General features: G+C 37.8%; 1 protein-coding gene across 1 annotated transcript in view; it reads left to right on the top strand.

Moving 5' to 3' along the window:
* LOC117984348 (uncharacterized) overlaps positions 1–25,912 on the top strand; it is a 45,835-nt gene extending 19,923 nt beyond the window's left edge. The window contains exons 2-6 of the mRNA XM_034970971.2: positions 11,222–11,420; positions 21,333–21,474; positions 22,021–22,135; positions 22,584–22,834; positions 23,485–25,912. Coding sequence (XP_034826862.1) covers positions 11,222–11,420; positions 21,333–21,474; positions 22,021–22,135; positions 22,584–22,834; positions 23,485–23,755 — 978 coding nt within the window. The 3' untranslated portion in view covers positions 23,756–25,912. The remainder of the gene's footprint in view (positions 1–11,221; positions 11,421–21,332; positions 21,475–22,020; positions 22,136–22,583; positions 22,835–23,484) is intronic.
* The last annotated feature ends 221 nt before the right edge of the window (positions 25,913–26,133 follow it).

Genomic DNA, 26,133 nt, shown 5'->3' with positions numbered 1-26,133 from the left:
TGCGTTGCTGGCCTTTCAGGAATTTGTTGGTCCGCCCCTTGAATAACCCCATGTTGTAATCTAGTGGGAACACCGCCGATGGGAGTTGGTTCCACAGTTTGCACGTGCGTGGAAAGAAGGATCTGGTACAGCGGACGGTCGAAGTGCACCAGACACCCAGGTCGTGAGGGTGAAATTCCTTACGGTGGCGCGCGGTGCGGTTTTAGAAAAAAGAGGGTGGAGTGAGGTCAAAAAGCTCTTCAGAACACTCCCCATTATAAAGGTGATAGAACACGTATAGAGAGCTAACGTCTCTGCGGTGCTCCAGGCTTTCCAACGAGCCGGTTAGTTTGGGATCGTCCACAAGTCGAACAGCCCGCCTTTGGATCCGATCAAATGGAAGGAGCTGGTATTGGGGTGCTGCCCAAAGGTGAGAGCAGTACTCCATGTGTGGGCGGACTTGCGCTTTATCATCATGATTGACCCATTTCCAACCGACTACCAAAAACCGGCCAAGTGCGAGTCAGGCTCGCGCAATGAGGGTTCCGTACTACAGTCGTATTTTTTCGACATTTTGCGCGGTAATTCAAAAACTATGATGCATAAAAATAAATAAAAATCTGTTTTAGAATTTACAGGTGAAGACCTTTCATATGATACCCCACTTGATATAGTCACTCACTTCGAAAGTTGAAAATACTAATTATTAGTTCATGACCACAATTTAATTTTTTTTGTGTGATCTATCCCTAAATTCACGGTTTTCAGATTTTTCCCCAAATGTCAGATACCTATAAGATCTACCTACCTACCAATATCATGATTCTAGGTCAACGGGAAGTACCCTGTAGGTTTCTTGACAGACAGACAGACAGACAGTGATCCTATAAGGGTTCCGTTTTTCCTTTTGAGGTACGGAACCCTAAAAACTGTGCTAAGTACTATATTGAGCACGGAATACTCTGGCATGCTGATTCCCTCACGATGTTTTCCTTTACCGTTCAAACAAGTGACATTTAATTGCTTGAAACGCACTTAGGTATATACCTACTCGTAACTACGAAAAGTGCATGCACAGGATAGAATCCCCGACTTCCCGAACAGAAGACAACGTCTTACACACTAGGCTATCACCGCTTAAGGGCGAAGGATAAAATATCGGCATATTCATAAGCATATAATCTACACTATTATTATTATTATTTATTATTTATTTATTTATAATATTATAAAGAGGAAAACTTTGTTTGTTTGTTTGTTTGTTTGTTTGTTTGTACTGAATAGGCTCAAAAACTACTGGACCGATTTTAAAAATTCTTTCACCATTCGAAAGCTACATTATCCACGAGTAACATAGGCTATATTTTATTTTGGAAAAAAATAGGGTTCCGTAAGATATTTGGGTTTTTCGGACACAAGGTGTAAAAAATCAACCAGAAAAGTTACTTATTTTGCGTACGCTGCCTAAACTATAAAAGATAGAACCATAAAATGTTCTAATTAATTGTAGATCTTATAAATATCTACAAAAAAGTCCGCGACACACTATACCCATCTATGTCGAGTGAGGCACAGCAACCATTTTTTTATTTAAAAATCTTGAATTTTTTTTGGACTACATTTAAACGCGTTTATTTTACTCATGCTATTAATCCTTATCAAAATAAATGATTTCATCACTAAGAACAGTTTATGGAGATAATATTTGGTCTTTGAATGATTAAAATTGGACGTTTGGTTTTGAAGTTATGGCGAAATTAAAATATTACGATTTCTGCTGCACGGCCCGTTGTATTATATAAAGAGGTAATGTCGTTAAGTTTGTTTGTAGGGGGTAATCTTTAGAACTACTGAACCGATTTTAAAAATTCTTTCACCAGTAGAAAGCTACATTATTCCTGAGTGACATAGGCTATACGGGATCTTTAAAAACCTAAATCTACGCGGGCGAAGCCGCGGGGATCAGCTAGTAATAAATAAAATAATAAAAAGCCTTTTCTTGTCTAATGCGTTAATTCGAATGATATCTCCTATTACATATTATAAATTCATCGTATTCGAAACAATATCAATTCATAAAAATATATCAGTTCATTCATCGTCATAATAAAATTAGTTTTTAATGTCAAAATTTATGTTTATATGTTATACTAGCTGATCCCCGCGGCTTCGCCCGCGTAGATTTAGGTTTTTAAAGATCCCGTATAGCCTATGTCACTCAGGAATAATGTAGCTTTCTACAGCTGGTGAAAGAATTTTTAAAATCGGTTCAGTAGTTCTAAAGATTACCCCCTACAAACAAACTTAACGACATTACCTCTTTCGGGCCGTGCAGCAGAAATCGTAATATTTTAATTTCGCCATAACTTCAAAACCAAACGTCCAATTTTAATCATTCAAAGACCAAATATTATCTCCATAAACTGTTCTTAGTGATGAAATCATTTATTTTGATAAGGATTAATAGCATGAGTAAAATAAACGCGTTTAAATGTAGTCCAAAAAAAATTCAAGATTTTTAAATAAAAAAATGGTTGCTGTGCCTCACTCGACATAGATGGGTATAGTGTGTCGCGGACTTTTTTGTAGATATTTATAAGATCTACAATTAATTAGAACATTTTATGGTTCTATCTTTTATAGTTTAGGCAGCGTACGCAAAATAAGTAACTTTTCTGGTTGATTTTTTACACCTTGTGTCCGAAAAACCCAAATATCTTACGGAACCCTATTTTTTTCCAAAATAAAATATAGCCTATGTTACTCGTGGATAATGTAGCTTTCGAATGGTGAAAGAATTTTTAAAATCGGTCCAGTAGTTTTTGAGCCTATTCAGTACAAACAAACAAACAAACAAACAAACAAACAAACAAACAAACAAACAAACAAACAAAGTTTTCCTCTTTATAATATTAGTGTAGATTTAAGTCCCTCATAAATTATATATTCACTCACGCATTAGTCGCCTCAATGGCGTAGGCCTCCCCCAAATCTCTCCAAAGCTCCCTATCTCGAGCTTTCCTCATCCAGTCCGGTCCTACATTTTGGGCAAAAATATCCCGCCATCTCTTTCTTTGTCGTCCTCTTTTCCTTTTTCTGTTTCTTGGAACCCACTCAGTCACCTTTTTTGTCCATCTCATCTTATCCAACCTACAAACATGTCCAGCCCATTTCCATTTTAATTTTATAATAATTTTCCTTACATCTGGCAGTTTGGTCATCCTCCGAATCATTTTATTTCTTACTCTATAAGCTTATTCTGTTTAGAGATAAGCATTTCCGATGTAACTTAATTTATTATTACTTTGTAACTACAATTTTTGGTACATGAATAATAAAAATAAAAATAAATAAATATTATAGTAACTTAGTAAATAATTTACTGCGCACATACTGTATCCATTCCTATTTTTACCCGATTACAACAAAACCAAAAGGAAGGGTTATGATTTTAGCAGTCTATGAATACATGTATGTATTATGTTTGTATCTATGTGTGTTCCACCGTAGCGCCTTAACTACTGGGCTGATTTTGATGAATGAGGTGTTAATTAATTTGTTGTTATGGTCCGGGTGACATAGGTTAAATTTTATACGGCATTCCGAACCAGTGGTAAATTAAAACTACCCGACTATTCGAAAGCCCTTGTAAAAAGTCTACCTACTTGAATAAAAACATATTCTATTCTATTCTATTCTATACGAACAAAATTGATCTGACGGATGTTGTTACATACAAAAAAGTGGGGATCTCTAAAAAATTTTTTTTTGCGATTGTATTGAGTGTGGCCTCAAAAATGAATTATTTTACCAAAGGACAGATTCCCAATTTTACTAATAATATTTCAGCGTTTATTAAGACGATCGTAGTCGGGTTCTAGTTTTAAACTTTATCTTGTAATTTAATCACTAGTTTATGTTAATAGTGTCAATATTTTGTCTTAGCTTAATGCTTCTAGGAATGATGACATAATAATCATGTGCCATCGTAAAACATATTGCAAGTGCATGCAATTACATATTTCAGTTTTAGAAAAGGGAATCCCCTTATAGGATGGTTGTAGAGTAATAAAATAATTAGAGTCAAGTACTCTTCTTAATAATAATATTCCACTACTTAGATCATCATTCCCCTACCCTCATTCCGCACATTGTCTTGATTACGTGACTGATGAGTCCACCAATCAGAGCCTCAATAGCTCAACCGGTGTAGGAGTGGACTGAAAACCGAAAGGTCGACAGTTCAAATCCCGCCCGTTGCACTATTGTCGTACCTACTCCTAGCACAAGCCTGACGCTTAATTGGAGAAGAATATTAGCCATATTAAATGACTAATATTCCCCATATTAGTCATTTAATATGGCTAATATTCTTAAAAAAAAAAAAAATCACAACAAAGCATTCTCCCCCGTCTCCCGCCAACATTTTACGATTTTGTTTTCATGCAAAACCTTGTAGGTATATGCGTATTCTTGAGGTCAAATTCTCTGTGGCCGCCATTTTAGTGACGTCAGCACTAGATTGAAGTTTCGAGCTGATGGTATATTTTTATTTCGGCTGACGTCAAAATGACATCATTTCGATGTTAATGATACATGGTTCCAGCGCAATAGCAATTTGGGGGACTTATATCAGCGTCAATGTAATTAATCTTCTGCTCGAATGTTTACAATTTACATGTAGCTGGGCCCTTAAGACGACAAAGGTTAAGCCGAAGCTATAGATCAGCTGCCCTGCCAATAACGGTACCTCCACGCAGTGGCGTGCAGCTCATAGAGGCATAAACGCACTGCTTACCCTCATTGTAATAAATCAATGCTTATTTTTAACCGACTTCAAAAAAAGGAGGAGGTTCTCAATTCGTCGGAATCTTTTTTTTTTTTATGTATGTTCCCCGATTACTCGAAGACGCCTGGACCGATTTTGAAAATTCTTTTTTTGTTTGAAAGGGTATACTTCAAAGTTGGTCTCATTTCAATTTGGTGAAGATCTGATGAACATCTTCGAAGATAGATGCTGGAACTCCTCAACGGATAAGAGTAAATTGCTCGCGATCAGTGTAATAGCTTAGTAAACAGTAGATTTTTAACCAGTCATAGCATAATTTCATGGGGCCACTAAAAATTGTGAAATAAGAAATTTTTACAAAAAAAATAATAACCGACTTCGTTACATAAACACTAAAAATTGAAAAATAATTTAATTTATTACCGAATATATTATGTATACAAGAGTTAATATAGTTCCATAATAATATTTTTTGGGGTCGGTGCCAATGAGGTGCCATTGTGGAGTCCCATAAAAATATGAAGTCTAGACGATTCGCGCAGCTAAAGCTAATTGGCACCGGCACCAAAAAGTATTATTAGGGAACTATATTAACTCTTGTATACATAATATATTCGGTAATAAATTAAATTATTTTTCAATTTTTAGTGTTTATGTAACGAAGTCGGTTTTTCATTTTACCTGCCGTAAAATAAGTTCATACCTAAATGCATACCCTGGCTTGAACTCCTGTGCACGCCACTGCTTCCACGTCAGTTGGTGGAATTTTTGTATTTATTACTTATGTGACACAGTGACACTATTAGGTACACTAGGTTTCATCATGATCAAACCATCGCCGGCTTACTACAGAGCAAGGGTCCCCAAGGGTTTTGGCCATAGTCTACCACGCCTGGCCAAGTTTTTTTTAAATTCATTATTTTACACTAACACACACTATCACGGTTCATGAGATACAGCCTGGTGACAGACAGATGGACGGACAGCGTAGTCTTAGCAATAAAGGTCCCATTTCACCCTTTGAATACGGAACCCTAAAAAATGAACGACTTCCGAACGACTGCACCGAATTGGATTATTCTTTTAGACAGTGCCCCCGACTTAAATTTATAATATCTAGGTAGGTAGTAAAAATAATGTCTAGGTAAGAAAAAGGTAGATGGTTAATGCTAGTTGTTGTTGTCTAGCTAGGCCTGGGAATCGTCCTAGGTGGTATTGATTACCTTTGGACAATTTCTAGTTTTTGCGGTTAACCATGGATCAACTTTTACTGACCGGTTTGATGAGGACTTAACCGACATATCTACTCACTGAACCCTTTTTTATTGGAATTTATGTTTCATTTTTATTAGTACTTTTATTTTTTATTTATATTTATTCAGATACAAGTTAGCCCTTGACTGCAATCTCACCTGGTGGTAAGTGATGATGCAGTCTAAGATGATAGCGGGCTAACCTGGAAGGGGTATGGCAGTTTTTATTAAACCCATACCCCTTTGGTTTCTACACGGCATCGTACCGGAACGCTAAAGCGCTTGGCGGCACGGCTTTGCCGGTAGGGTGGTAACTAGCTACGGCCGAAGCCTCCCACCAGACCAGACCAGAAATTTAGAAATTATAAAATTACAAACCCCTGCCAGGAATCGAACCCGGGACCTCACACTATTAAGACCACAGCGCTCACCACTGCGCCAGGGAGGTCGTCAAAACCCATACTTATAGTATATCTAGACTTGATCCTAAGCTATGGTTTTTTAATGATTTTATGATTTTGTTTGGTTCTGTTTACATACCGCTGCGTTTCTCTTTAGCCATTTTGGCACACACCCCAAATAATTTAAGTAGGTACTTGTTCATCAGTCTGTTTGCGTCCACTGCTGGACATAGGCCTTCCCAAGAGTGCGCCACCACACACGATCCTCCGCCTTCCTCATCCACCCACTTCCCGCTACCTTTTTGAGATCGTCAGTCCAGCGGGTTAGAGGTCTGCCCACTGCCACTTCAGCTGGCTAATTCGTTGAGCTATGTCGGTCACTCTGGTTCTCCTACGGATTTACTCGTTACGGATTTTGTCCCTTGGAGAGATACCCAACATAGCCCGCTCCATAACACGCTGAGCGACTTTGAACTTGTGGTTATTTTATTTTTAAGTAAGTACCTACTTAACTACCTACTTAAAAATTAAATAATACAATACCTAGGTAGTTACCACGTTTTCAAAACGGTTTAAAAGTGTACAATAATCATAGATAAGTATTAAGTATACCTAGCTATAAAACGCAATCAATCTAGAAATGCAAAGATTGTCATCAAGAAATGGGAAAACTATAAAGTAAACTAAATAAAATAAGCAAGAAAATATTGTTTTCTAACTTATTTTGAACCTGTGTGATATTCTAGTCACTTTAATAGCTAGAGCTATTAAAACTGCAATGTTCATACCCAGTACCCGTGCGTACGCCTCAAACGATTTCGTTCTCAAAGGCAATCTCTCAAAAGATCAAAGAAATAACTGCTTTTATACGCAAATAAATCTTGTGTGTATGCGGATTTATGGATTGTGATCAATGACGGTTCAAGATTTTTGGGTTCCGCATCTCAGTTACGAGTAGGTCCTATAGTTTAGCCGCCTTGCTTCGCCTGGGTGGATTTACACATTCCATAGACAAAATATATGAACGTATTATTACAGAGCCTCAATAGCTCAACCGGTATAGGAGTGGACTGAAAACCGAAAGATCGACGGTTCAAACCCCGCCCGTTGCACTATTGTCGTACCTACTCCTAGCACAAGCCTGACGCTTAATTGGAGAGGAAAGGGGAATATTAGTCATTTAACATGGCTAATATACTTTAAAAAAAAAAACTAGCTGATGCCCGCGAATTCGTCCGCGTGTAATGTAGATAACGGGTACATACGTTCCTGGCAGGGGTTTGGAATTTTATAATTTCTAAATTTCTGGTCTGGTCTGGTGGGAGGCTTCGGCCGTGGCTAGTTACCACCCTACCGGCAAAGCCGTGCCGCCAAGCGATTTAGCGTTCCGGTACGATGCCGTGTAGAAACCAAAGGGGTATGGGTTTAATAAAAACTGCCATACCCCTTCCAGGTTAGCCCGCTATCATCTTAGACTGCATTATCACTTACCACCAGGTGAGATTGCAGTCAAGGGCTAACTTGTATCTGAATTAAAAAAAAAAAAAAAAAAAACCACGATTAATTTGATGTTTTCATTTGTCAATATTAATTCAACCCAATTGGGTATTTGACTACATCAAAAATAAATTATATATTTAGATAACTTAGAGTCTGTAAAGTCAAGCAGTGTCACCCATATCGCTGTGGCCTGTGACCCCTTCGTGCGGTAAGACACTTTCCTTTAGAGCTAAAAGTTGCGCTGTGTAGTGAACAGCAGGGTCGCCGCTCGGGTTACGCTGTAAATGTCGAGCTCTTACAGTACCTACAACTAGAAGCATCTTGCTGTGGTGGCCCAGATGTACCATGATCCTTATTCCTTAAGGTGACGCAGGACGCTCGACCGAAATTGGCAGCGCACGTGGGTAACATGTTTGCTTTTCACTTGACATTGTATGAGACAGTTGAGAGGCGCGAGTATTTTCACCGAAATCAAGCGCGCGAAAAGGGTTTAGTAAAAGTATTTTTGATAAAAAACTGCTGAATTTATGTTTGCAAAGTAAAGTTATTTCAACTAATAAATAAAAAAACTACGTCTAATGATAATTGTTTTAGAATTTTCATATCCCTAATCTTATTTATTTACGCCCAAAGTTGTCATTAATGTAGTGTTAAAATAGGAATCTTTTGAGCCTCGTAACTTTTAAATCAATATTTTTTTCAATGTTTAATAAACCTAGAAATAATGACGAGATAAATTGATATAATTCTTAGTTTTGTGCATACAATATCGAATATTGTTGTAATTTCCCTCCTACGTTTGTATGAAGAAAGCACCGAACTGAGTCCCCTTAAGCGAGGTTTAGATTAGCAACAAAACTTACAGAAGTGGACTTCCGCAAGCTATTCCTACCGTGTAAACAATCACTTCCGCAAGTTTTGTAACTTGCTGGACTTGCCGCAAGTCACAAGTGTAAAGCGACGTTTAGACTAGCAAGAACTTCTTGCAAGTTATTCCGCAAGTACTTGCAGAATTGTTTACACTACGAGCAATATTGTACATTTACATACATTTGTGACTTGCGGCAAGTCCAGCAAGTTACAAAACTTGCGGAAGTGATTGTTTACACGGTAGAAATAGCTTGCGGAAGTCAACTTCTGCAAGTTTTGTTGTCAACCTCGCTGAAACGCCATTTTGAAACTTCTGTCAAAAACTTGCCAATTATTCAGCTTGCAAATTAAAGTTTTTACTTGCTGAGCAAGATGACATAAAAAACATTGCACCTGAACGCGAAATAAAATAATACAGCTGATAGAAAAATTATTATTGTTCGTAGTGTAAACAGTTCTGCAAATAGGTACTTGCGGAATAACTTACAAGAAGTTCTTGCTAGTTTAAAGCTCGCTTTACGATGGGTCAAATTTTCGGGTTTTTTTTTTGAGAAATAAAGTCTTTAAACCTAAACCTAGCGTATTACTGAGGGAGGTAGCTGTAGCACAACTATGTAAGAGGGGCGTGAGTGCCATCGAAGGGGAGTGTCGCTATTGACATAAATATTTTCAGATTCCGTTACCAAATTGAGCCTGACCTGTCCCAAGAGGTCATCGGTTTATAAGGTAGATTCACAACATGGGTGCGACTGCAGACCTGTATGATTATCTTGTTCACCATACACTGCATCATCAAACGAGATTGTGCTCAAGTCCAAATATAAGTCCGCGATTCATCCGCGTGGATTTAGATTTTCAGAAATCCTTTGGGAAATCTTTGGATTATCCGGAATGAAAAGTAGCCTATCGGAGTGATTCGCTAACAAAACCTTCAATGTATTTAATGAACTCGGTGACTATGAATCAGTAGGATCCCAATCAACCAAGCAGTAAAGCAGTAATCAACCCATCGCCGGCTCACTACAAAGAACGGGTCTCCTCTCAGAGTGAGAAGAGTTTTGGCCATAGTCTACCACGCCGGCCTTGTTCGGATTGGTAGACTTCACACACCTTTGAGAACATTATGGAGAACTCTCAGGCATGCAGATTTCCTCACGATGTTTTCCTTCATCGTTAAAACAAGTGATATTTAATTACTTAAAACGCACAACTCTGAAAAGTTAGAGGTGCGTGCCCAAGATAGAACCCCTGACCTCCGATTAGAAGGCGGACGTCCTAACCGCTAGGCTATCATAGCTTTTTGCTATATGGTTTTAACTTTCAACTATATACATGTAAAAATCAGCTCAATCCCATTGCTCCGCTGGTGCGTGATTGGGGTAAAACCAACAAACTAACAGTGGGTAGTGATTGATAAAAATACCTCTTGACCGTCATCGACCAGGGCACTTCAAACAACAAGTGGGAAAGGCACGAGCCGAGCGAAATATAAAACAATTCCATGTAGAGTCCAGTACACAGGAATGCTACCGAAATAGCACCAACGCGCAACGCACCGCGCCTGCTTCTTTTCTCACTAATATATCGATTTATTGACTTTGAGTGCGTGTATTAACTCTTGAGCATTCGTCATTTCCTGTCTAAAGATATCTTTTATTAAAGGACTGGAGAATGTTTTTGAGTGTGGTCCACATTTTATATAGATTTAAGGCTTTGGAACTGTGGTTATCACTTAGTTTTAAAAGCCAGAGAAAAATGAGCGTCTTGTCCGCGTAGATAATGCCGTTCTCCTAACATTTACGACATATTCGAGCCTAAAACACACGACACATCCCTGGCCTAAAATAGACATCTACACTTGTAGACAGAAAAAGCAGTTTTAGCCAGTTGGCTAAAACTGCGTTTTCTGCAGCGTGAATTGCAATTTGCAGCACATAGGTACTTACTACAATAATCAAGTCAATAACAGTAACGTCGGTTAAAAAAGTAGCCTATGTTACTTCTTGGTTAATACTCTACTTTTGTTTGAAAGTCCCGTCAAAATTAGTTTAGCCATTTCGAAGATTAGCCCGTTCAAACAGACAGACACTTCAATTTTATTTATTAGTATAGAGTATAGATAGATACGTATAGATTAAATATTTTGCAAATTCAACTTTTTTTTTGTTTTTTTTATTATGGAACACAAACAGCTTTTACATTTTTACTTAGCTACTTATTTCTAGTTTGTACATATGCCTATTAAGTGTTCACTCATTTACATTATATCTATTGAATTTTGTGTGGGCAGTTATGAGAACTATGTACCTATGAGAATGACTGAGCCCCAAAGTCAGTCAGCATGTCCTGACTCCTGACACCGATGATGATATTTGAAGGCAATTAGTACTCAAGAAAGACTCCAATATAGCCAACTTTCCTCTTTCCAGGAACAAGATCTAGAAACCGAAGTCGACTACCACAACGACGGCGAGGAATGGGATCCTTTAGACGATGACGCCGGATCCACCAGCCGCCCTATAGTGGGAGTCACACCCTCGGCTTTCACCAGGCTTGACACCAGGGATCCTATCGACTACGTGGATCCTATCGCTGCTACTAACGAACGGCCCAGGATTTTGGATGATTGTAAGTTATAATATTTACTTTCATATTGTAAGGGTGGTAAATTGGGCGGAATAGAAATATACCCGGATACGGAATAATCTACCACCTTACAAAGATTAGAGGAAAAAAAAAATAATTTTACTTACTTGATCTATCTACCTAGTAAAGAATAGAAGCTAGCCGTCGACTCCCTTGTAATGTATATGAGGTGTTATAAATGAAATTTGCTAGATGTTAGGCAAAATTGTTTTTAATGTAACTTTTACCGGGGTCGCTTAATACATAATGATGGCTAATAATGCTTAGTTATTCTAGCTTAATGCCAAGACTTAATTTAGATACATTAGAATGCCTTAGGTAGATAGTACATAAAATCTATGTTTTAAATTTAAGATGCCATTGGCATGGAATAGACAATGACACAGTAAAATTCATAAAATTGTTTCAAAATAAAAGCTCAGTAGTAAAGACAGGGTTCTTACTGTACACATACACTAAGAAGGTTCACTAAACTGTTCCAGGATACAAACATTTGCTTACTTGTAGGTGCGAAGACTGCAAGGTAGCTGGACGGCATCGGCCAAGCTCCCAAAACTCGATTTAACTTGATTCTTCACAACCGAAATGTTTCATTACAAAGATTTTCACCAAGTCTTATCCATAGAATTAAGTTGCCAACGTGAATGTACAAAAGAAATAAATACGGAAAACGAAAGCGAAATACGAAAACCGAAAACTAAAAACGGAAACGCAAACGGAAACGCAAACGGAAACCCTATTGAACTCCTGGCCACCAATGGTTTTCAGGAGTCCACCCACAACCCATTATCCTCATTTATTTGGGAAGGTAAAATAACTGGAACTGAAAGGGAAATCATGAAATTAGGATTTTCTCTAACCAAACCGCCATTTTGTCGAATCCACATTACTTGATTTTTCACTCACCATAATTGATGAAACATTTAAATACGTTAGGATGACTAAATTTATAACTATTGTATTTTCCCAGGCGAAGCCATGGGCGAAAAGGAGTGAGATTTTCCTGGAACGAAAAAATTCGTCTTCACATGTTGACTCCAGAAAAATTCTAAATCTCACCAATCGGTGTTGCCAGACGCAACCCGAGTGTGGCCGCTCTCATTTAGTTTGATCATGAAGCCAATTCATTTTTGAATATTTGCGGAACCTAAGGATATATTATAAGAACCGTTTTGTTAATGACTTAACAATAAACAAATGATATTATGGTTTTATTTAATTATTTTGTTTTATTTTTACGACAATTGACAACGAAGCAAACGCCATCTATTGTGGCTCGAATGAACTCTGAACATCGACCCACGCGTAGTTCTGCACCTTGATGCTAGGTGGCACCAACATACTTTGAACAAAATTGATTTTTATTAAAAGCGAAACGCTAGTTAGTAGTTCAAAATTTACAACGTCACAATACTTCCCCTCCTACGAAAAGGTTCAACAGGTTGAACCACGCTGCCCTCAGCGTCATCCAACAACTACTAACAATTTGCCTGAAACAAACAAAAAAAACACAGAAGTTACGCGTGAACGCACATCTACTACTAACAAGGAAAATTGTCTAACAAAATAAATATACTGAAAACAGTGTAAGGTTTTATACATTATACTTAACTACACAACCCTAACTTCTAAAAAGAATATATACAAAAAAACTTCATGGTGTCTAAGACACTTGAGTGGAAACATCTTGGCATCATTCTTCAGCTGACTGATAGAATGCGTCTAGGCCTACGGTGGTTCACTCTTTTAAACTACCATCGTAATATTTGTTACTCAACAAATACGGAAAATCTGGTTGTGAACGGGTCCATCTGATATGGCAACCGTTCTCTATCCCATTCGGAAAAATAAAACCGACTCAAAATCGGAATATGAGAAAAAAAAAACGAAATAACTCTCCTAGAAAATAGATCTCGGAACAGAATCGGAAAAATAACAGAAATGATCCATTATCTAGAAGGAAAACGAAAACAAAACACAAAACCCCCCCCTTTTCGTTATCCCCAAAGTACGATATTTGCATTTTTACTTTCTCAACCGGTTGGTCTACCACAAGCATTCCAATCATCACATATTCATCCCTACATACATCCACTACATTCCTCCTCAACTGAACCATGGTAATGTAACTGTTAACTCAGAACATCACTACACTCATTCAAATTCCTAATTGAATATTGATAACTTAAATATTCAAACAGTTTAGACCAAACTAAGTAATGGCAAATATCTACTTCTTAATATCCTTAATATGCCAAGTGCCTATTGGGTGGTTGTCAGCTACTCTAACTAGTTCATAAACCAAAGGTGACAAAACCTTGACAACCCTGCACTTTTCATACTTAGGTGCCAGCTTAGCTGCGAAAAAATTTGTAGCGTCGCTTTGTGGATAGGTCTTTTTCCACACTATATCCCCAACAGAATAGCTTGCAGACCTACGCCTTAAGTTGTAATGCGTTGCATACTCTGCATGAGCCTGAAACAAATTTCTCCTAACCTGACCAAATATGTCCTCCAAAGTTCCAAACTTTCCTGCGTATTCCTCCCTTGGAATTCCGGCCTCGTACTCCTTATCCGTGTCCTTATAGAAGGAACCATTTAAAACCGGTTCTCTAGCGTGGACAAGGAAGAACGGGGAGAATCCAGTGGATTCATTAACCGCACTGTTTATGGCGAACTGGACCTTGTACAGGTTTTCGTCCCAGGACCTGTGGTTATCTTTCACAAAAGCGGCTACAGCAGTCATAACAACCTTATTGTACCTCTCAACAAGGTTAACTTGCGGAGTGTACAGTGGTGTGTAGTGTAATTTCGGAATATTATAACGCTTAATGAGATTACGGAATTCAGATCCTGTAAATTGGGACCCATTGTCCACAATCACAGTCTCTGGAACACTATGGTTCAAAAATACAAAATTCTCTAGCGCTTTAACAACAGCGGCACCTGTGGCACGCCGTAACGGAAACAACATTGTATATTTCGAAAAACAACACGTCACCACAAAAAGAAATGTAAATCCTGATTTAGACCTAGGCAAAGGTCCGACTAAATCAGCCGAAATGACCTGAAAAGGTCTCTCGCAGACTTTAGGCTTCCCAAGCAGACCTGGAGTGGCTGATGTCGTGTGTTTATACGCAGAGCAAGTATCACAATTCTTAACGTACTCAACCACGTCCTTATACATACCACGCCAAAAATATCTGAGGGATAATCTGCGATGAGTTTTGAACACACCAAAATGACCTGCAGTTGCATCTGCATGGTTTTGTTGCATAATTCTAAGGATGTCGTTCTTGTGGACTACCTCTTTCCAGTCGAACTCACTGAGAAGCTGGTATTTACATTTACTGTAACGATATAGTTTATCGTTCAAAATACTAAAATTCGGAAAATTTGCTGGATTGATTTTACAGCCATTAAATGTTTTGTCATACCAGTCATCTACCAAAACTTGTTGACTAGAGTTATCATTACGATCACCAACTACATCTACGTGTATGAGTCTCGACAAGGTATCCGGAACTACATTATCACAACCCTTCCTATGTTCGATAACAAAATTATACTGTGATAATCTACAACCCCATCTGGCGAGTCGTCCTGAGGGATTTTCTAAATTTAAGAACCACTTTAGGGATGCATGGTCTGTGATAATTGTGACTGGCTTGGAACCAAAATAAGCCTGAAATTTCTCCACTGCAAAAATCACAGCTAGAGCCTCGCGTTCCGTCGCGCTGTAATTCCTTTCGTTTTTATTTAGGCTCCTACTGACATACGCAATGGGATGATCGCAACCATCGGTTTCTTGCGTTAGCATACCGCCAACACCATATGCAGAAGCATCACAATGTATTTTGAATGGTTTTTCAAAATTCGGTACCGCAAGAACAGGTGCGGTTACCAACGCATTCTTCAATGTATTAAATGCTACCTCTGCCTGTTCGCTCCACTCAAATTTAGGTGCGTTCTTTCCTTTACTCGTTAGTCTATTGAGTGGTGCAGCGATGGTTGAAAAATTCCTAATAAAGCGCCTGTACCAAGAACAAGTGCCTAGGAAAATCTTTACCTCCTGTGCAGTTTTTGGGGTCGGAAAGTTCAAAACTGCGGCAACTTTTCCAGGATCTGTGCGTAAACCAAATTCATCCACTATATACCCTAAATATTTCAAAGAGTTTCGAAAAAAATTACATTTATCAAAATTTATGGATAGTTGAGCCATTTTTAGTTTATCCAGAACTCTGTTTAATAAAATTAAATGGGTTTCAAAATCAGCAGAACAAATAACAATATCATCTATATAACAAAATACTATTCCATTTTCAATATCACTACAAAAATTTTGATTAAATAACTGGTCCATTAACCTCTGCTGTCGTGCTGGTGCACCGCATAGGCCAAACGGCATGACTTTAAATTTGAATAACCCTCTACCAGGAACTGTAAAACTGGTTTTTTCCTGAGAGTCGTCAGCTAACGGAATTTGCCAGAAACTTGAACTTAAATCAATCGATGATAAAAACCTTGCCTCTTTCAGGCTATCTAGAATTTGCGGAATGTACGGTATTGAGTATGAATCCCCCTTTGTCACTGAATTTAATTTCCTGCAATCTAGGCAAAATCTCCAGTCTCCATTTGCCTTTTTCACTAAAATTGCTGGGTTATTCCAAGGGCTTTCACTCGGAGTAACTACGTCCATTTCCAGCATCCTATCTAACTCTTTACTTAAAGCTTCCTTCTTTTCGGGAGAAAGTGGATATTGTTTTATTTTTATTGGCAAGGCATCACCGGTGTCAATAACATGTTCAATTAATTTTGTTCTACCCAATCCAATTTTCTCTGAAGAAATATCTAAAAATTTATTTACTACAGACTGGGCTAATTCTTTCTGTTGAGATGATAAGTTTTCAAAAGAAGTGATGGTATGAATTTGTTTATTATCAATCGCACAAATATTGTAAAATTGAGAAGGTGCCTTAATTAATTCTAAATTATCAAAAATGCCAGGGGCTAACTGAAATGTTTTCCAAAAGTCACAGCCAAAAATAACATCCGCTATTATAGAGGGTACTACAAAAAATTTTATTATGTGAGTTACGGAATTATAAGTAATCGGAATAAACATATAACCCATGCAATCAAGTTTGTCTCCATTTGCCACTGAAAATGTGGTATCAATACTGCTATGCAATTTATAACCGAATCTCAAAAAAACCTTGTGCGCCTGGTTACCCAAAATTGACGCGCAAGCACCGGAATCTAGTAAACCTGTAATCTCAAAACCGTCAACAAAAACCTTTAAATGTGGCCTAAAGTCTCGTTTATCCACTGAATACAGAACTGTGTCAGGTAAAAGGGATGTTTTGTTGTTAATGACCAAGTTCTTTACTTGTGTCTCTGCACAGTTCTTACTAATTAGTTTTTTGAATTTTTGTCCGGAGCGGGTTTACTAATCGCCTTTTTACTACAACTTGGACATGTCTTTACTGTAAAGTTCTGACGTCCACACGAAAAACATCTAATAAATTTCGGAACTGTCCTGCAAAATTTAAAGGAATGGTTACCCTTGCCGCACTTGTAACATAGTTGTTATTTGTTTTCGTAAAATCAGTGCCTTTACTTGTATCAACCTTAGGTGCAGGTGTGACTGAAAGTGTGTTTATCTGTTTTGTCACTTGTTTGTAAGCAAACTCTGAACTTAAAGTTGCCTTACTGTTAGTAGGCTCAGAAAATAAGGCGGAACGCTGCCTCGCAGCCTCTAGTTTGCGACACTTTTCCTTCAACATTGCGACAGACTTAATGTCAACAAGAGCTAATTGTTCTGAGTAAAAAGGGCGAATATTATGTAATAAAATTTGTAACTTTTGTTCTTCGGAAAGTGGTGTTGACAACCTTGAAAACATGCCAAACATTACAGCGAAATAGATAGACACAGGTTCTTCAGAGCCTTGTGTTCTTGCTCGAATTTCACCTAGCAACCTGTAGTCATAATCTACTGCATCAAATTCCTCTAAAAATAAAGTTTTCAATTCTGACCAAGACGAAACTTGACATTTGTTGCCTCTGTACCATAACAATGCTCGGCCTGTAAAAAGATGAAATGCAGAAACAAATAATTTTCCATCTGAAACGCCATAAGATCTTTTATATTCCTCAACGCGTTCGATGAAACTGCGCGGATCACCCTGTCCGTTGAAATTTAACTTCCACTTGGCAACATTTTTATCACCAGTGCAGTCAACGGCGGTACTCTCGGAATCCAGTGATTCGTCGTGAGACGACTCATTGTCAGCATCTAATCTGGAAATCAAACTCTGCAACTTTGTATGTAATTCACTCTTCCTACTTATTAAGCTGAGTTCGGAACACTGTATTCTCAAAATTCTAAAGTACAAATGTGAAGCTAAAGCTTTAGACCTACAGAGGGCATGTCTATCTTTAGTGTCAGAACACTTTTTTAATAAATCTTCTAAGTCTTGAAGTTTTTTAGTAATAACCCCTAACTCACTTTCAGAAGTGAAATCCGTCTCTAAAATTGATTCAGAAGGAATTTCCTGAATTAATTGTTTTAACTGTTTCTTTAAACCTAGCACTGTAGGTGCTGGAGTTTCGGAACGAATGGATACCTCATAACACAATTCGTCCTTCAAAAGTGAATGAAACTGGGCAAAAGTCTGTTCCATTGTGTTAAGTCAAAACACATTTAACAAAATATCGAGCTTGTGTAACTGTCTATGTTTAGCCTTATACAAATTGGTTAAACACAAACACAAAAGAAGTTATTTAAACTATTAAATATACACAAGCAAAATACACAACAAAAACAATATTCTTAAGTCTATCCTAACTATTTTATCAATTATGTTCCTATTCCAAAATATTGTTAATAATACAAGCACATATTATTACTATAGTAAACAAAATATAACAAAATAAACTTCCCAAAATTGAATAAATGATTGTAAGGTGCAGTATCACCTTTATGAGTACACAGTGTGTTACAACCTTTACAATTACAAAAGTAAACAGGCAACAAAGTTGCAATGAACTCTGACTAGCATATTATCTTTCAAAAAAAACAAAGAGATTGTGCAATGGTTTGATGACTGTTACTTTACACTTTTAACACATAACCTAAAATACAACAAAATCTGTTTCTAAATGTCACTTTAAACTACCAGCATTCAATTAAACTTAACATGTTTTGTGTGTGAAGTAGCTTTTATCATAACCTTAACACAGCTCTAAACAAAATTTCAACAAAATAATGAAGTATCAAGTCACTGAAAAAAAAATTGTTCATAACTTCCTACTTGAACTTAATGTAATCTCTGAATATAGTTTATATATTTAGTTTCACAAGTTGTAACTCTTAGTATTTATAAATGTATGTGTGTAACTAGTTAACAGCACATAGCGTTTCAAAACTTTAATTATACTAAGTTACCGGAATTTTCAAACATAAGATGTACTTACTATTGAAAGCAATACCCAACAACAACTCAGTTAAGCAATGTTTATTACTAAACTGAAGGCAAACATTCACTTATACACCTCCAAGGTAAGTCAAATAACATAATTGAACGGCATAAGCACCATTTATAATGTGTTAATTAAATAAGAAAAAACAAATGTTGGACTATACTCAGAAAATTACTTAAACTATCAAACAAAATTTCTAACTATTAGTTATTATTTAGTTAGTGAACCATAAAAACAGCTTAGTGCTCTTTGCAATGTGTCACTACTTAGAAAATTGTACAATCAGCGGAGTACATTTCATAAAATTCACAAAATTTCTCAAAATATACAGAAATAACTATATAAAAAACGTTCGGGCGCCATTTGTAAGGGTGGTAAATTGGGCGGAATAGAAATATACCCGGATACGGAATAATCTACCACCTTACAAAGATTAGAGGAAAAAAAAAATAATTTTACTTACTTGATCTATCTACCTAGTAAAGAATAGAAGCTAGCCGTCGACTCCCTTGTAATGTATATGAGGTGTTATAAATGAAATTTGCTAGATGTTAGGCAAAATTGTTTTTAATGTAACTTTTACCGGGGTCGCTTAATACATAATGATGGCTAATAATGCTTAGTTATTCTAGCTTAATGCCAAGACTTAATTTAGATACATTAGAATGCCTTAGGTAGATAGTACATAAAATCTATGTTTTAAATTTAAGATGCCATTGGCATGGAATAGACAATGACACAGTAAAATTCATAAAATTGTTTCAAAATAAAAGCTCAGTAGTAAAGACAGGGTTCTTACTGTACACATACACTAAGAAGGTTCACTAAACTGTTCCAGGATACAAACATTTGCTTACTTGTAGGTGCGAAGACTGCAAGGTAGCTGGACGGCATCGGCCAAGCTCCCAAAACTCGATTTAACTTGATTCTTCACAACCGAAATGTTTCATTACAAAGATTTTCACCAAGTCTTATCCATAGAATTAAGTTGCCAACGTGAATGTACAAAAGAAATAAATACGGAAAACGAAAGCGAAATACGAAAACCGAAAACTAAAAACGGAAACGCAAACGGAAACGCAAACGGAAACCCTATTGAACTCCTGGCCACCAATGGTTTTCAGGAGTCCACCCACAACCCATTATCCTCATTTATTTGGGAAGGTAAAATAACTGGAACTGAAAGGGAAATCATGAAATTAGGATTTTCTCTAACCAAACCGCCATTTTGTCGAATCCACATTACTTGATTTTTCACTCACCATAATTGATGAAACATTTAAATACGTTAGGATGACTAAATTTATAACTATTGTATTTTCCCAGGCGAAGCCATGGGCGAAAAGGAGTGAGATTTTCCTGGAACGAAAAAATTCGTCTTCACATGTTGACTCCAGAAAAATTCTAAATCTCACCAATCGGTGTTGCCAGACGCAACCCGAGTGTGGCCGCTCTCATTTAGTTTGATCATGAAGCCAATTCATTTTTGAATATTTGCGGAACCTAAGGATATATTATAAGAACCGTTTTGTTAATGACTTAACAATAAACAAATGATATTATGGTTTTATTTAATTATTTTGTTTTATTTTTACGACAATTGACAACGAAGCAAACGCCATCTATTGTGGCTCGAATGAACTCTGAACATCGACCCACGCGTAGTTCTGCACCTTGATGCTAGGTGGCACCAACATACTTTGAACAAAATTGATTTTTATTAAAAGCGAAACGCTAGTTAGTAGTTCAAAATTTACAACGTCACAATATGTCCTCTCGTGTTCAGGCATTCCGAACCAGTGGTAGATGCATTCGACTATTCGTAAGTGCTTGTAAAAGTTTATACGAATAAAAAAGATTTTTATTTTATTTTATTTATTTATTTATTTAAACGCATAATATGATGCAAGACATTATGCTGAGCTTTACACCCATTTGGGGTGGTGTCACAGATGAAAATGTTACATTTGTACCTGCTTTGTTTATATCTGTGACACCAACAACAAATAAATACTTACATTCTCTTCTTTCTTAGAAAGCAACCCAAAAGAAATCTTGGTAAATAGCGTGTTGTGGTAATATCACAAGATGGCTTATTGTAGTGTATAAAACGGGTACATACCACGATTAATTAGGCGATTTTTAACTGTCGATATTTCGACTCAGCTGCGCGATTGCGGGAGAATGACTGTTACAATGTCACAATCGCAAGCATCTCTGATTGGTTAACGCTCGCTCACTATTGGCTACAATGCATTGTTGCAACAAGAATCGCACAAATTCAGCCAATCAGAACAATATTGAGATTGTAATAATGATTGATGCAGATTTTAGACAATCGCTCTACAGTTGCATGAGTCGAGGTCCTCCTCGAATTTCTATATTTCAAATGCAGAATCTGTTCTCTTTCAGCTAATGCCACGCCAAAGGAGAAGATGTCTCTTCGCAGGACAGCGTTCAAGAACGTCGGCGAGGTGTTCCGCTCTAACGACTGCCTCGTGCCGCAGCCGCGCTGGCTGTACCTGCGGAACCTGGCGCCGGCAGCTGACACTGTGTAAGTATTCACCAGCTTACCTATCTGCTTTTTTGTTTGATGACAAGTTAGCTTCTACAGCATGTGACAGATTTGTTATACAACCCGCCGGAAACGGGGAAATATGAAGCAATCAAGGCTAGGCTGCTCACCGTTTACGAAAAGTCTACTTTCAAAACTCATCAGCGGCCTAGAACTGGGTGACCAGAAGCCCAGCGAATTACTGAGGAAGATGCGCGAACTAACCAATGAGCTTGTGGCGGTTGCTACAGATGCAACTAGATGGCGCTATTCAATCCATAACATTTCATGACGTAGTCCCGAACAAATGTACCGTCGACAGTACTCGCAGTAAGAGAGTTTTCTGCAACAACCGTCAGCCCAGCTGGCGCTACCGAGCACGACCAACCGCTCGGTGGGAGATCTCCCTTATGAGGAAAAGACCACAGCGCACGCTTTACTATTGTATTTATATTTACCCTCATGAGCAGTTCTCCAGATTCGCAACTCACCAGATTCTCAACTCAGCATATACGAGCCAATAAAACTATATTTATCTTTCCCCAGTTACATGCCGCCCTGTGTGAAGCTGCACCGCTGCGCGCCTGACGCCTGCTGCTGCAAAGACGAGCGGCAGGAGTGCGCGCCGATCGATGGCAAATACGTCGCCATTCCGGTCTATGTGAGTACTTTGCACACCTCATCATCATCATGATCAACCCATTGCCGGCTCAATACAGAGCACGGGTCTCCTTCTCAAAGTGAGAAGGGTTTTGGCCTACTCACTCACTACCGAATAAAATTAGGTTCCTTCTCATTTACTTTCATCATCATAATCAATCGATAAACGTCCACTGTTGGACATAGGTTTCTTGTCTGATGTCGTCTGTCCACTTAGTAAGGGTCTTCCAATGCTGCACTTTTCGGCGCGAGCACGTTGGGACCCCAACGCCCATCGGCTTTTCGAACTTTAGGTATAACCAGCCCATTGTATTTCAGCTTTCAGTATAGGTGAACTCCTATACTTTGGTTCTACGGGGTCTCCTCATTTCTGATTTGATCACCATCACCCCCTAAGTGACTCTGAGCTTTCTTATTTACTTTAGTACTGATAATTTTTTTTTTTTCAGCTAGGAAAACCCAATCGCACCCTTACAGTCGCTCGCATGCTCTTCTTCAATCACACCAGATGTAGCTGCATCTACCGAGACTCCATAGACAGCACGGCCCGCACTAAGATAGACTTTAGAGAGGAGAGGAGAGACGAAATATTGGCCAGAAGAGAGAGTATCAGAGAGAGACAGAATGACTGGAGAGCGCCAACTGAGGAGCCCAAGTTGGAGAGAGATGAGGCGCAGACTTCACCACCTCAGTTGCGAAGGTAAGACAATACTGCGTGATTTTTTTTTGAGATGAGACGACGGAGAAGCTCCTGTCTAAACGAGGAGGGAAAGAGACATACAACAACATTTATGATGTGCTTAATGAAAAGAGACTTGTTGGCATTGTATAGATAACTGGTTTATGCTCGCGACTACATCCGCGTGGACTACACAAATTTCAAACCCCTATTTCACCCCCTTAGGGGTTGAATTTTCAAAAATCCTTTCTTAGTGGATGCCTACGTCATATTGCCATCTGCGTGACAAATTTCAGTCCGATCCGTCCAGTAGTTGAGTCCAGCCACCTTTTCCTTTTATATATTTAGATTAAAAACTAATTAATAGGGTTCTGTGTCTCCAGATAAAAAGAACCCTTGTAGGATCACTTCGTTGTCTGTCTGTCTGTCGAGTCTGTCAAGGGAATCAAATTTTATGGGGTACTTTTCGTTGACCTAGAATCATGGGAAGGTAGCAATGTTTTATGGTACTGTGAAATACGGATATAAAAAATATCTACGTCATATGTCATAAGCTACCATACCATTCTATGACTACTTCGGAACGTATTTTCACGGACTCGGATCGGATGAGTGCGTAACCACCCTAAGTCTGGAAAAACTGAAAATTAAACATCTGTTTTTGAATGCAGGTGTACATGTCCAGCGCTCTTCCGAAACCGCATCAAAGACGGCATATGCTCCTGCATCTGCGACTGGCCGGAAACCACGCGGAAACGCGACTGTCTCTCTCTAGCACGGGGGAAAGAGCACTTCGGGCTGCGGGACAGAGTATGTGTCGCTCAGGGGGACTGTTCTCTCCCCAGCTGTGAATACGGGGGCTACGAGAGGAGCGCGGGGAGGTGTCCTTCCAGACGAGTAAAGAGGAGGTTCCACTCGAGGAGGTACCAGGACAAAGTCTGAACTAAGCGACTAAGGGACCATCTAAGGGGTCACCTGAGAGATCTGCCACAGAATACCTAATAGTAGCTTCCAGGCATAGAAGAAGGCTCACTCTACAAAGACGCAAAAAGTGCCATTTAGCTCACACACGATAACGATTTTATCATAACGGTATTTTGGTATAGTTCTTGCATTTCACGAAGGCCACTGACTCATGCTTGTGTTTAAGTCGTATCGGTATACGTAAGGTACACTAAATGTGTGCGTTTGACAGCGCTATGCTCGCGACTGATTGGTCCGACATGCACGCACACATACGCAATGACCGTGTAAACGACGTTACCACAAGTAAAGTTCACTAGCCTTCGTGAATTGCAAGAACTGTAACGGCTCCTGGACATGGTTTAAATAAAAAATCGTATGCGAGCATATTTTAGTGTGACGTCCTGTCAGGCAGTTTCCGTCGTCCATTGTTATTATTTCTACGAGGATGTCTAATATAATAGTAATAAGTCAGAGTACGTAACTTTATTGTAAAAGAGATCAAGTCCTTAGTTAAGTAGGTATAAAGGAAAAAATGTATTATTGATTTAATTTATCATAGCCCGAGAGAGAATTACAAAAACAAATCTAACTATAAGTCCCACAAATTTCTATTGCGCTGGAACCATGTCTCATTAACATCCAAATGACGTCATTTTGACGTCAGCCGAAATAAAATATACCATCAGCTCGAAACTTCAGTCTAGTGCTGACGTCACTAAAATGGCGGCCACGTGTATTAGCAATTTGCGGGACTTATACCTATGTGTATTTTACCGACTAATTTCAAGTCAACTTATTAACTTTAATTTTTTTTTATTAAATTTATTGTTTGTACAAAAATAAATCGTAAGCGTCCGCAGTTATGAATCAATCTATCTATAGTTTATAAGTTATAAGTCAAAAACACTACAATTTTTGAGAAATATCTAACAACGTTATAAAATAACTTTATCTTTTTTTAAGGCCAATGCGCGATGGAACTCATTGCAAACTCGAATCTACGGCTAATTACTCAGCTCATCTATTTCTATAGCTGCTAGCTTCTGCTAGCACTGCATAAGCTACCGAAACACCTCTAACACCAAAGGCGGATCGAGCTATATGCTATCTAATGCGATTTTACTAAAGGTACACTAAATAACTCAACGGCAGATATTGTTAGATTGATTAATTATTAATTTCAACCGTAAGTGGGTGGATGTGGTAATTATGCATTTAGATTACTAATATATTAAAAAACCGGCCAAGTGCGAGTCAGGCTCGCGCAATGAGGGTTCCGTACTACAGTCGTATTTTTCGAAATTTTGCACGATAATTCAAAAGCTATGATGCATAAAAATAAATAAAAATCTGTTTTGGAATGTACAGGTGAAGACCTTTCATATGATACCCCATTTGATATAGTCACTCACTTCGAAAGTTGAAAATACTAATTATTAGTTCATGACCACAATTTAATTTTTTTTTTGTGATCTAACCCTAAATTCACGGTTTTCAGATTTTTCTCCAAATGTCAGCTATAAGATCTACTTACCTGCCAAATTTCATGATTCTAGGTCAACGGGAAGTACCCTGTAGGTTTCTTGACAGACAGACAGTACCTATATTCAGTGGCGTGCACAGGAGTTCAAGCCAGGGTATGCATTTAGGTATGAACTTATTACACGGCAGGTTAAAATGAAAAATAAGCATTGATTTATTACAATAAGGGTAAGCAGTGCGTTTATGCCTCTATGAGCTGCACGCCACTGCCTATATTATGTAAAATTCCCCATTTATTGTATCTATTCCATGAAATTTGGGTTTATGAAGTTTAGTTTGCTGATGTAGGTATGGCATTACATTAATAGATATAGACTAGGTAATATAATATTTATGATATATGTACCTACTAACATACAAATACATTCTCTGAAATATACTTTATATATTGTAAACAGTCACTATTGTATAAGTGCCATATTAGTTAAATGTTTTATAAATAAAAAACTCAATAAACACATGAGCTCGTTTTGATGAAGTTAATTTAATAATATCAATAAATGTTTTCCTTGCTATCTTTTAAGGTAAATGCATAATAATATTTGTATTCGTTATTATTAATATCAGATTTACGCGTACTTACTTATAAAAATAAATTAGATGTAAGTTGTAAATAAAGTTTTTTTTTTAAAACCAATGTATTTTTTGTAAAAGATAGATTACTGGGACAAAAATGGTGCATTCACATTGTTAGTTCACTTATGCATTTTTTTTTGGTTTATTCAGACAATCGTACAATTTATCCCGAATAATCTAAGATTTCCAACATGCAATAGGGCTTAAACAACATTTAACAGAAGTTATCCAGAAGA

Source organism: Maniola hyperantus, chromosome 8 (genome assembly GCF_902806685.2).
Source record: "Maniola hyperantus chromosome 8, iAphHyp1.2, whole genome shotgun sequence".
Classification (NCBI taxonomy): Eukaryota; Metazoa; Arthropoda; class Insecta; order Lepidoptera; family Nymphalidae; genus Maniola; species Maniola hyperantus.
Note: the sequence above shows the minus strand (reverse complement) of the source record. Positions and strands in the feature narration are given on the sequence as shown.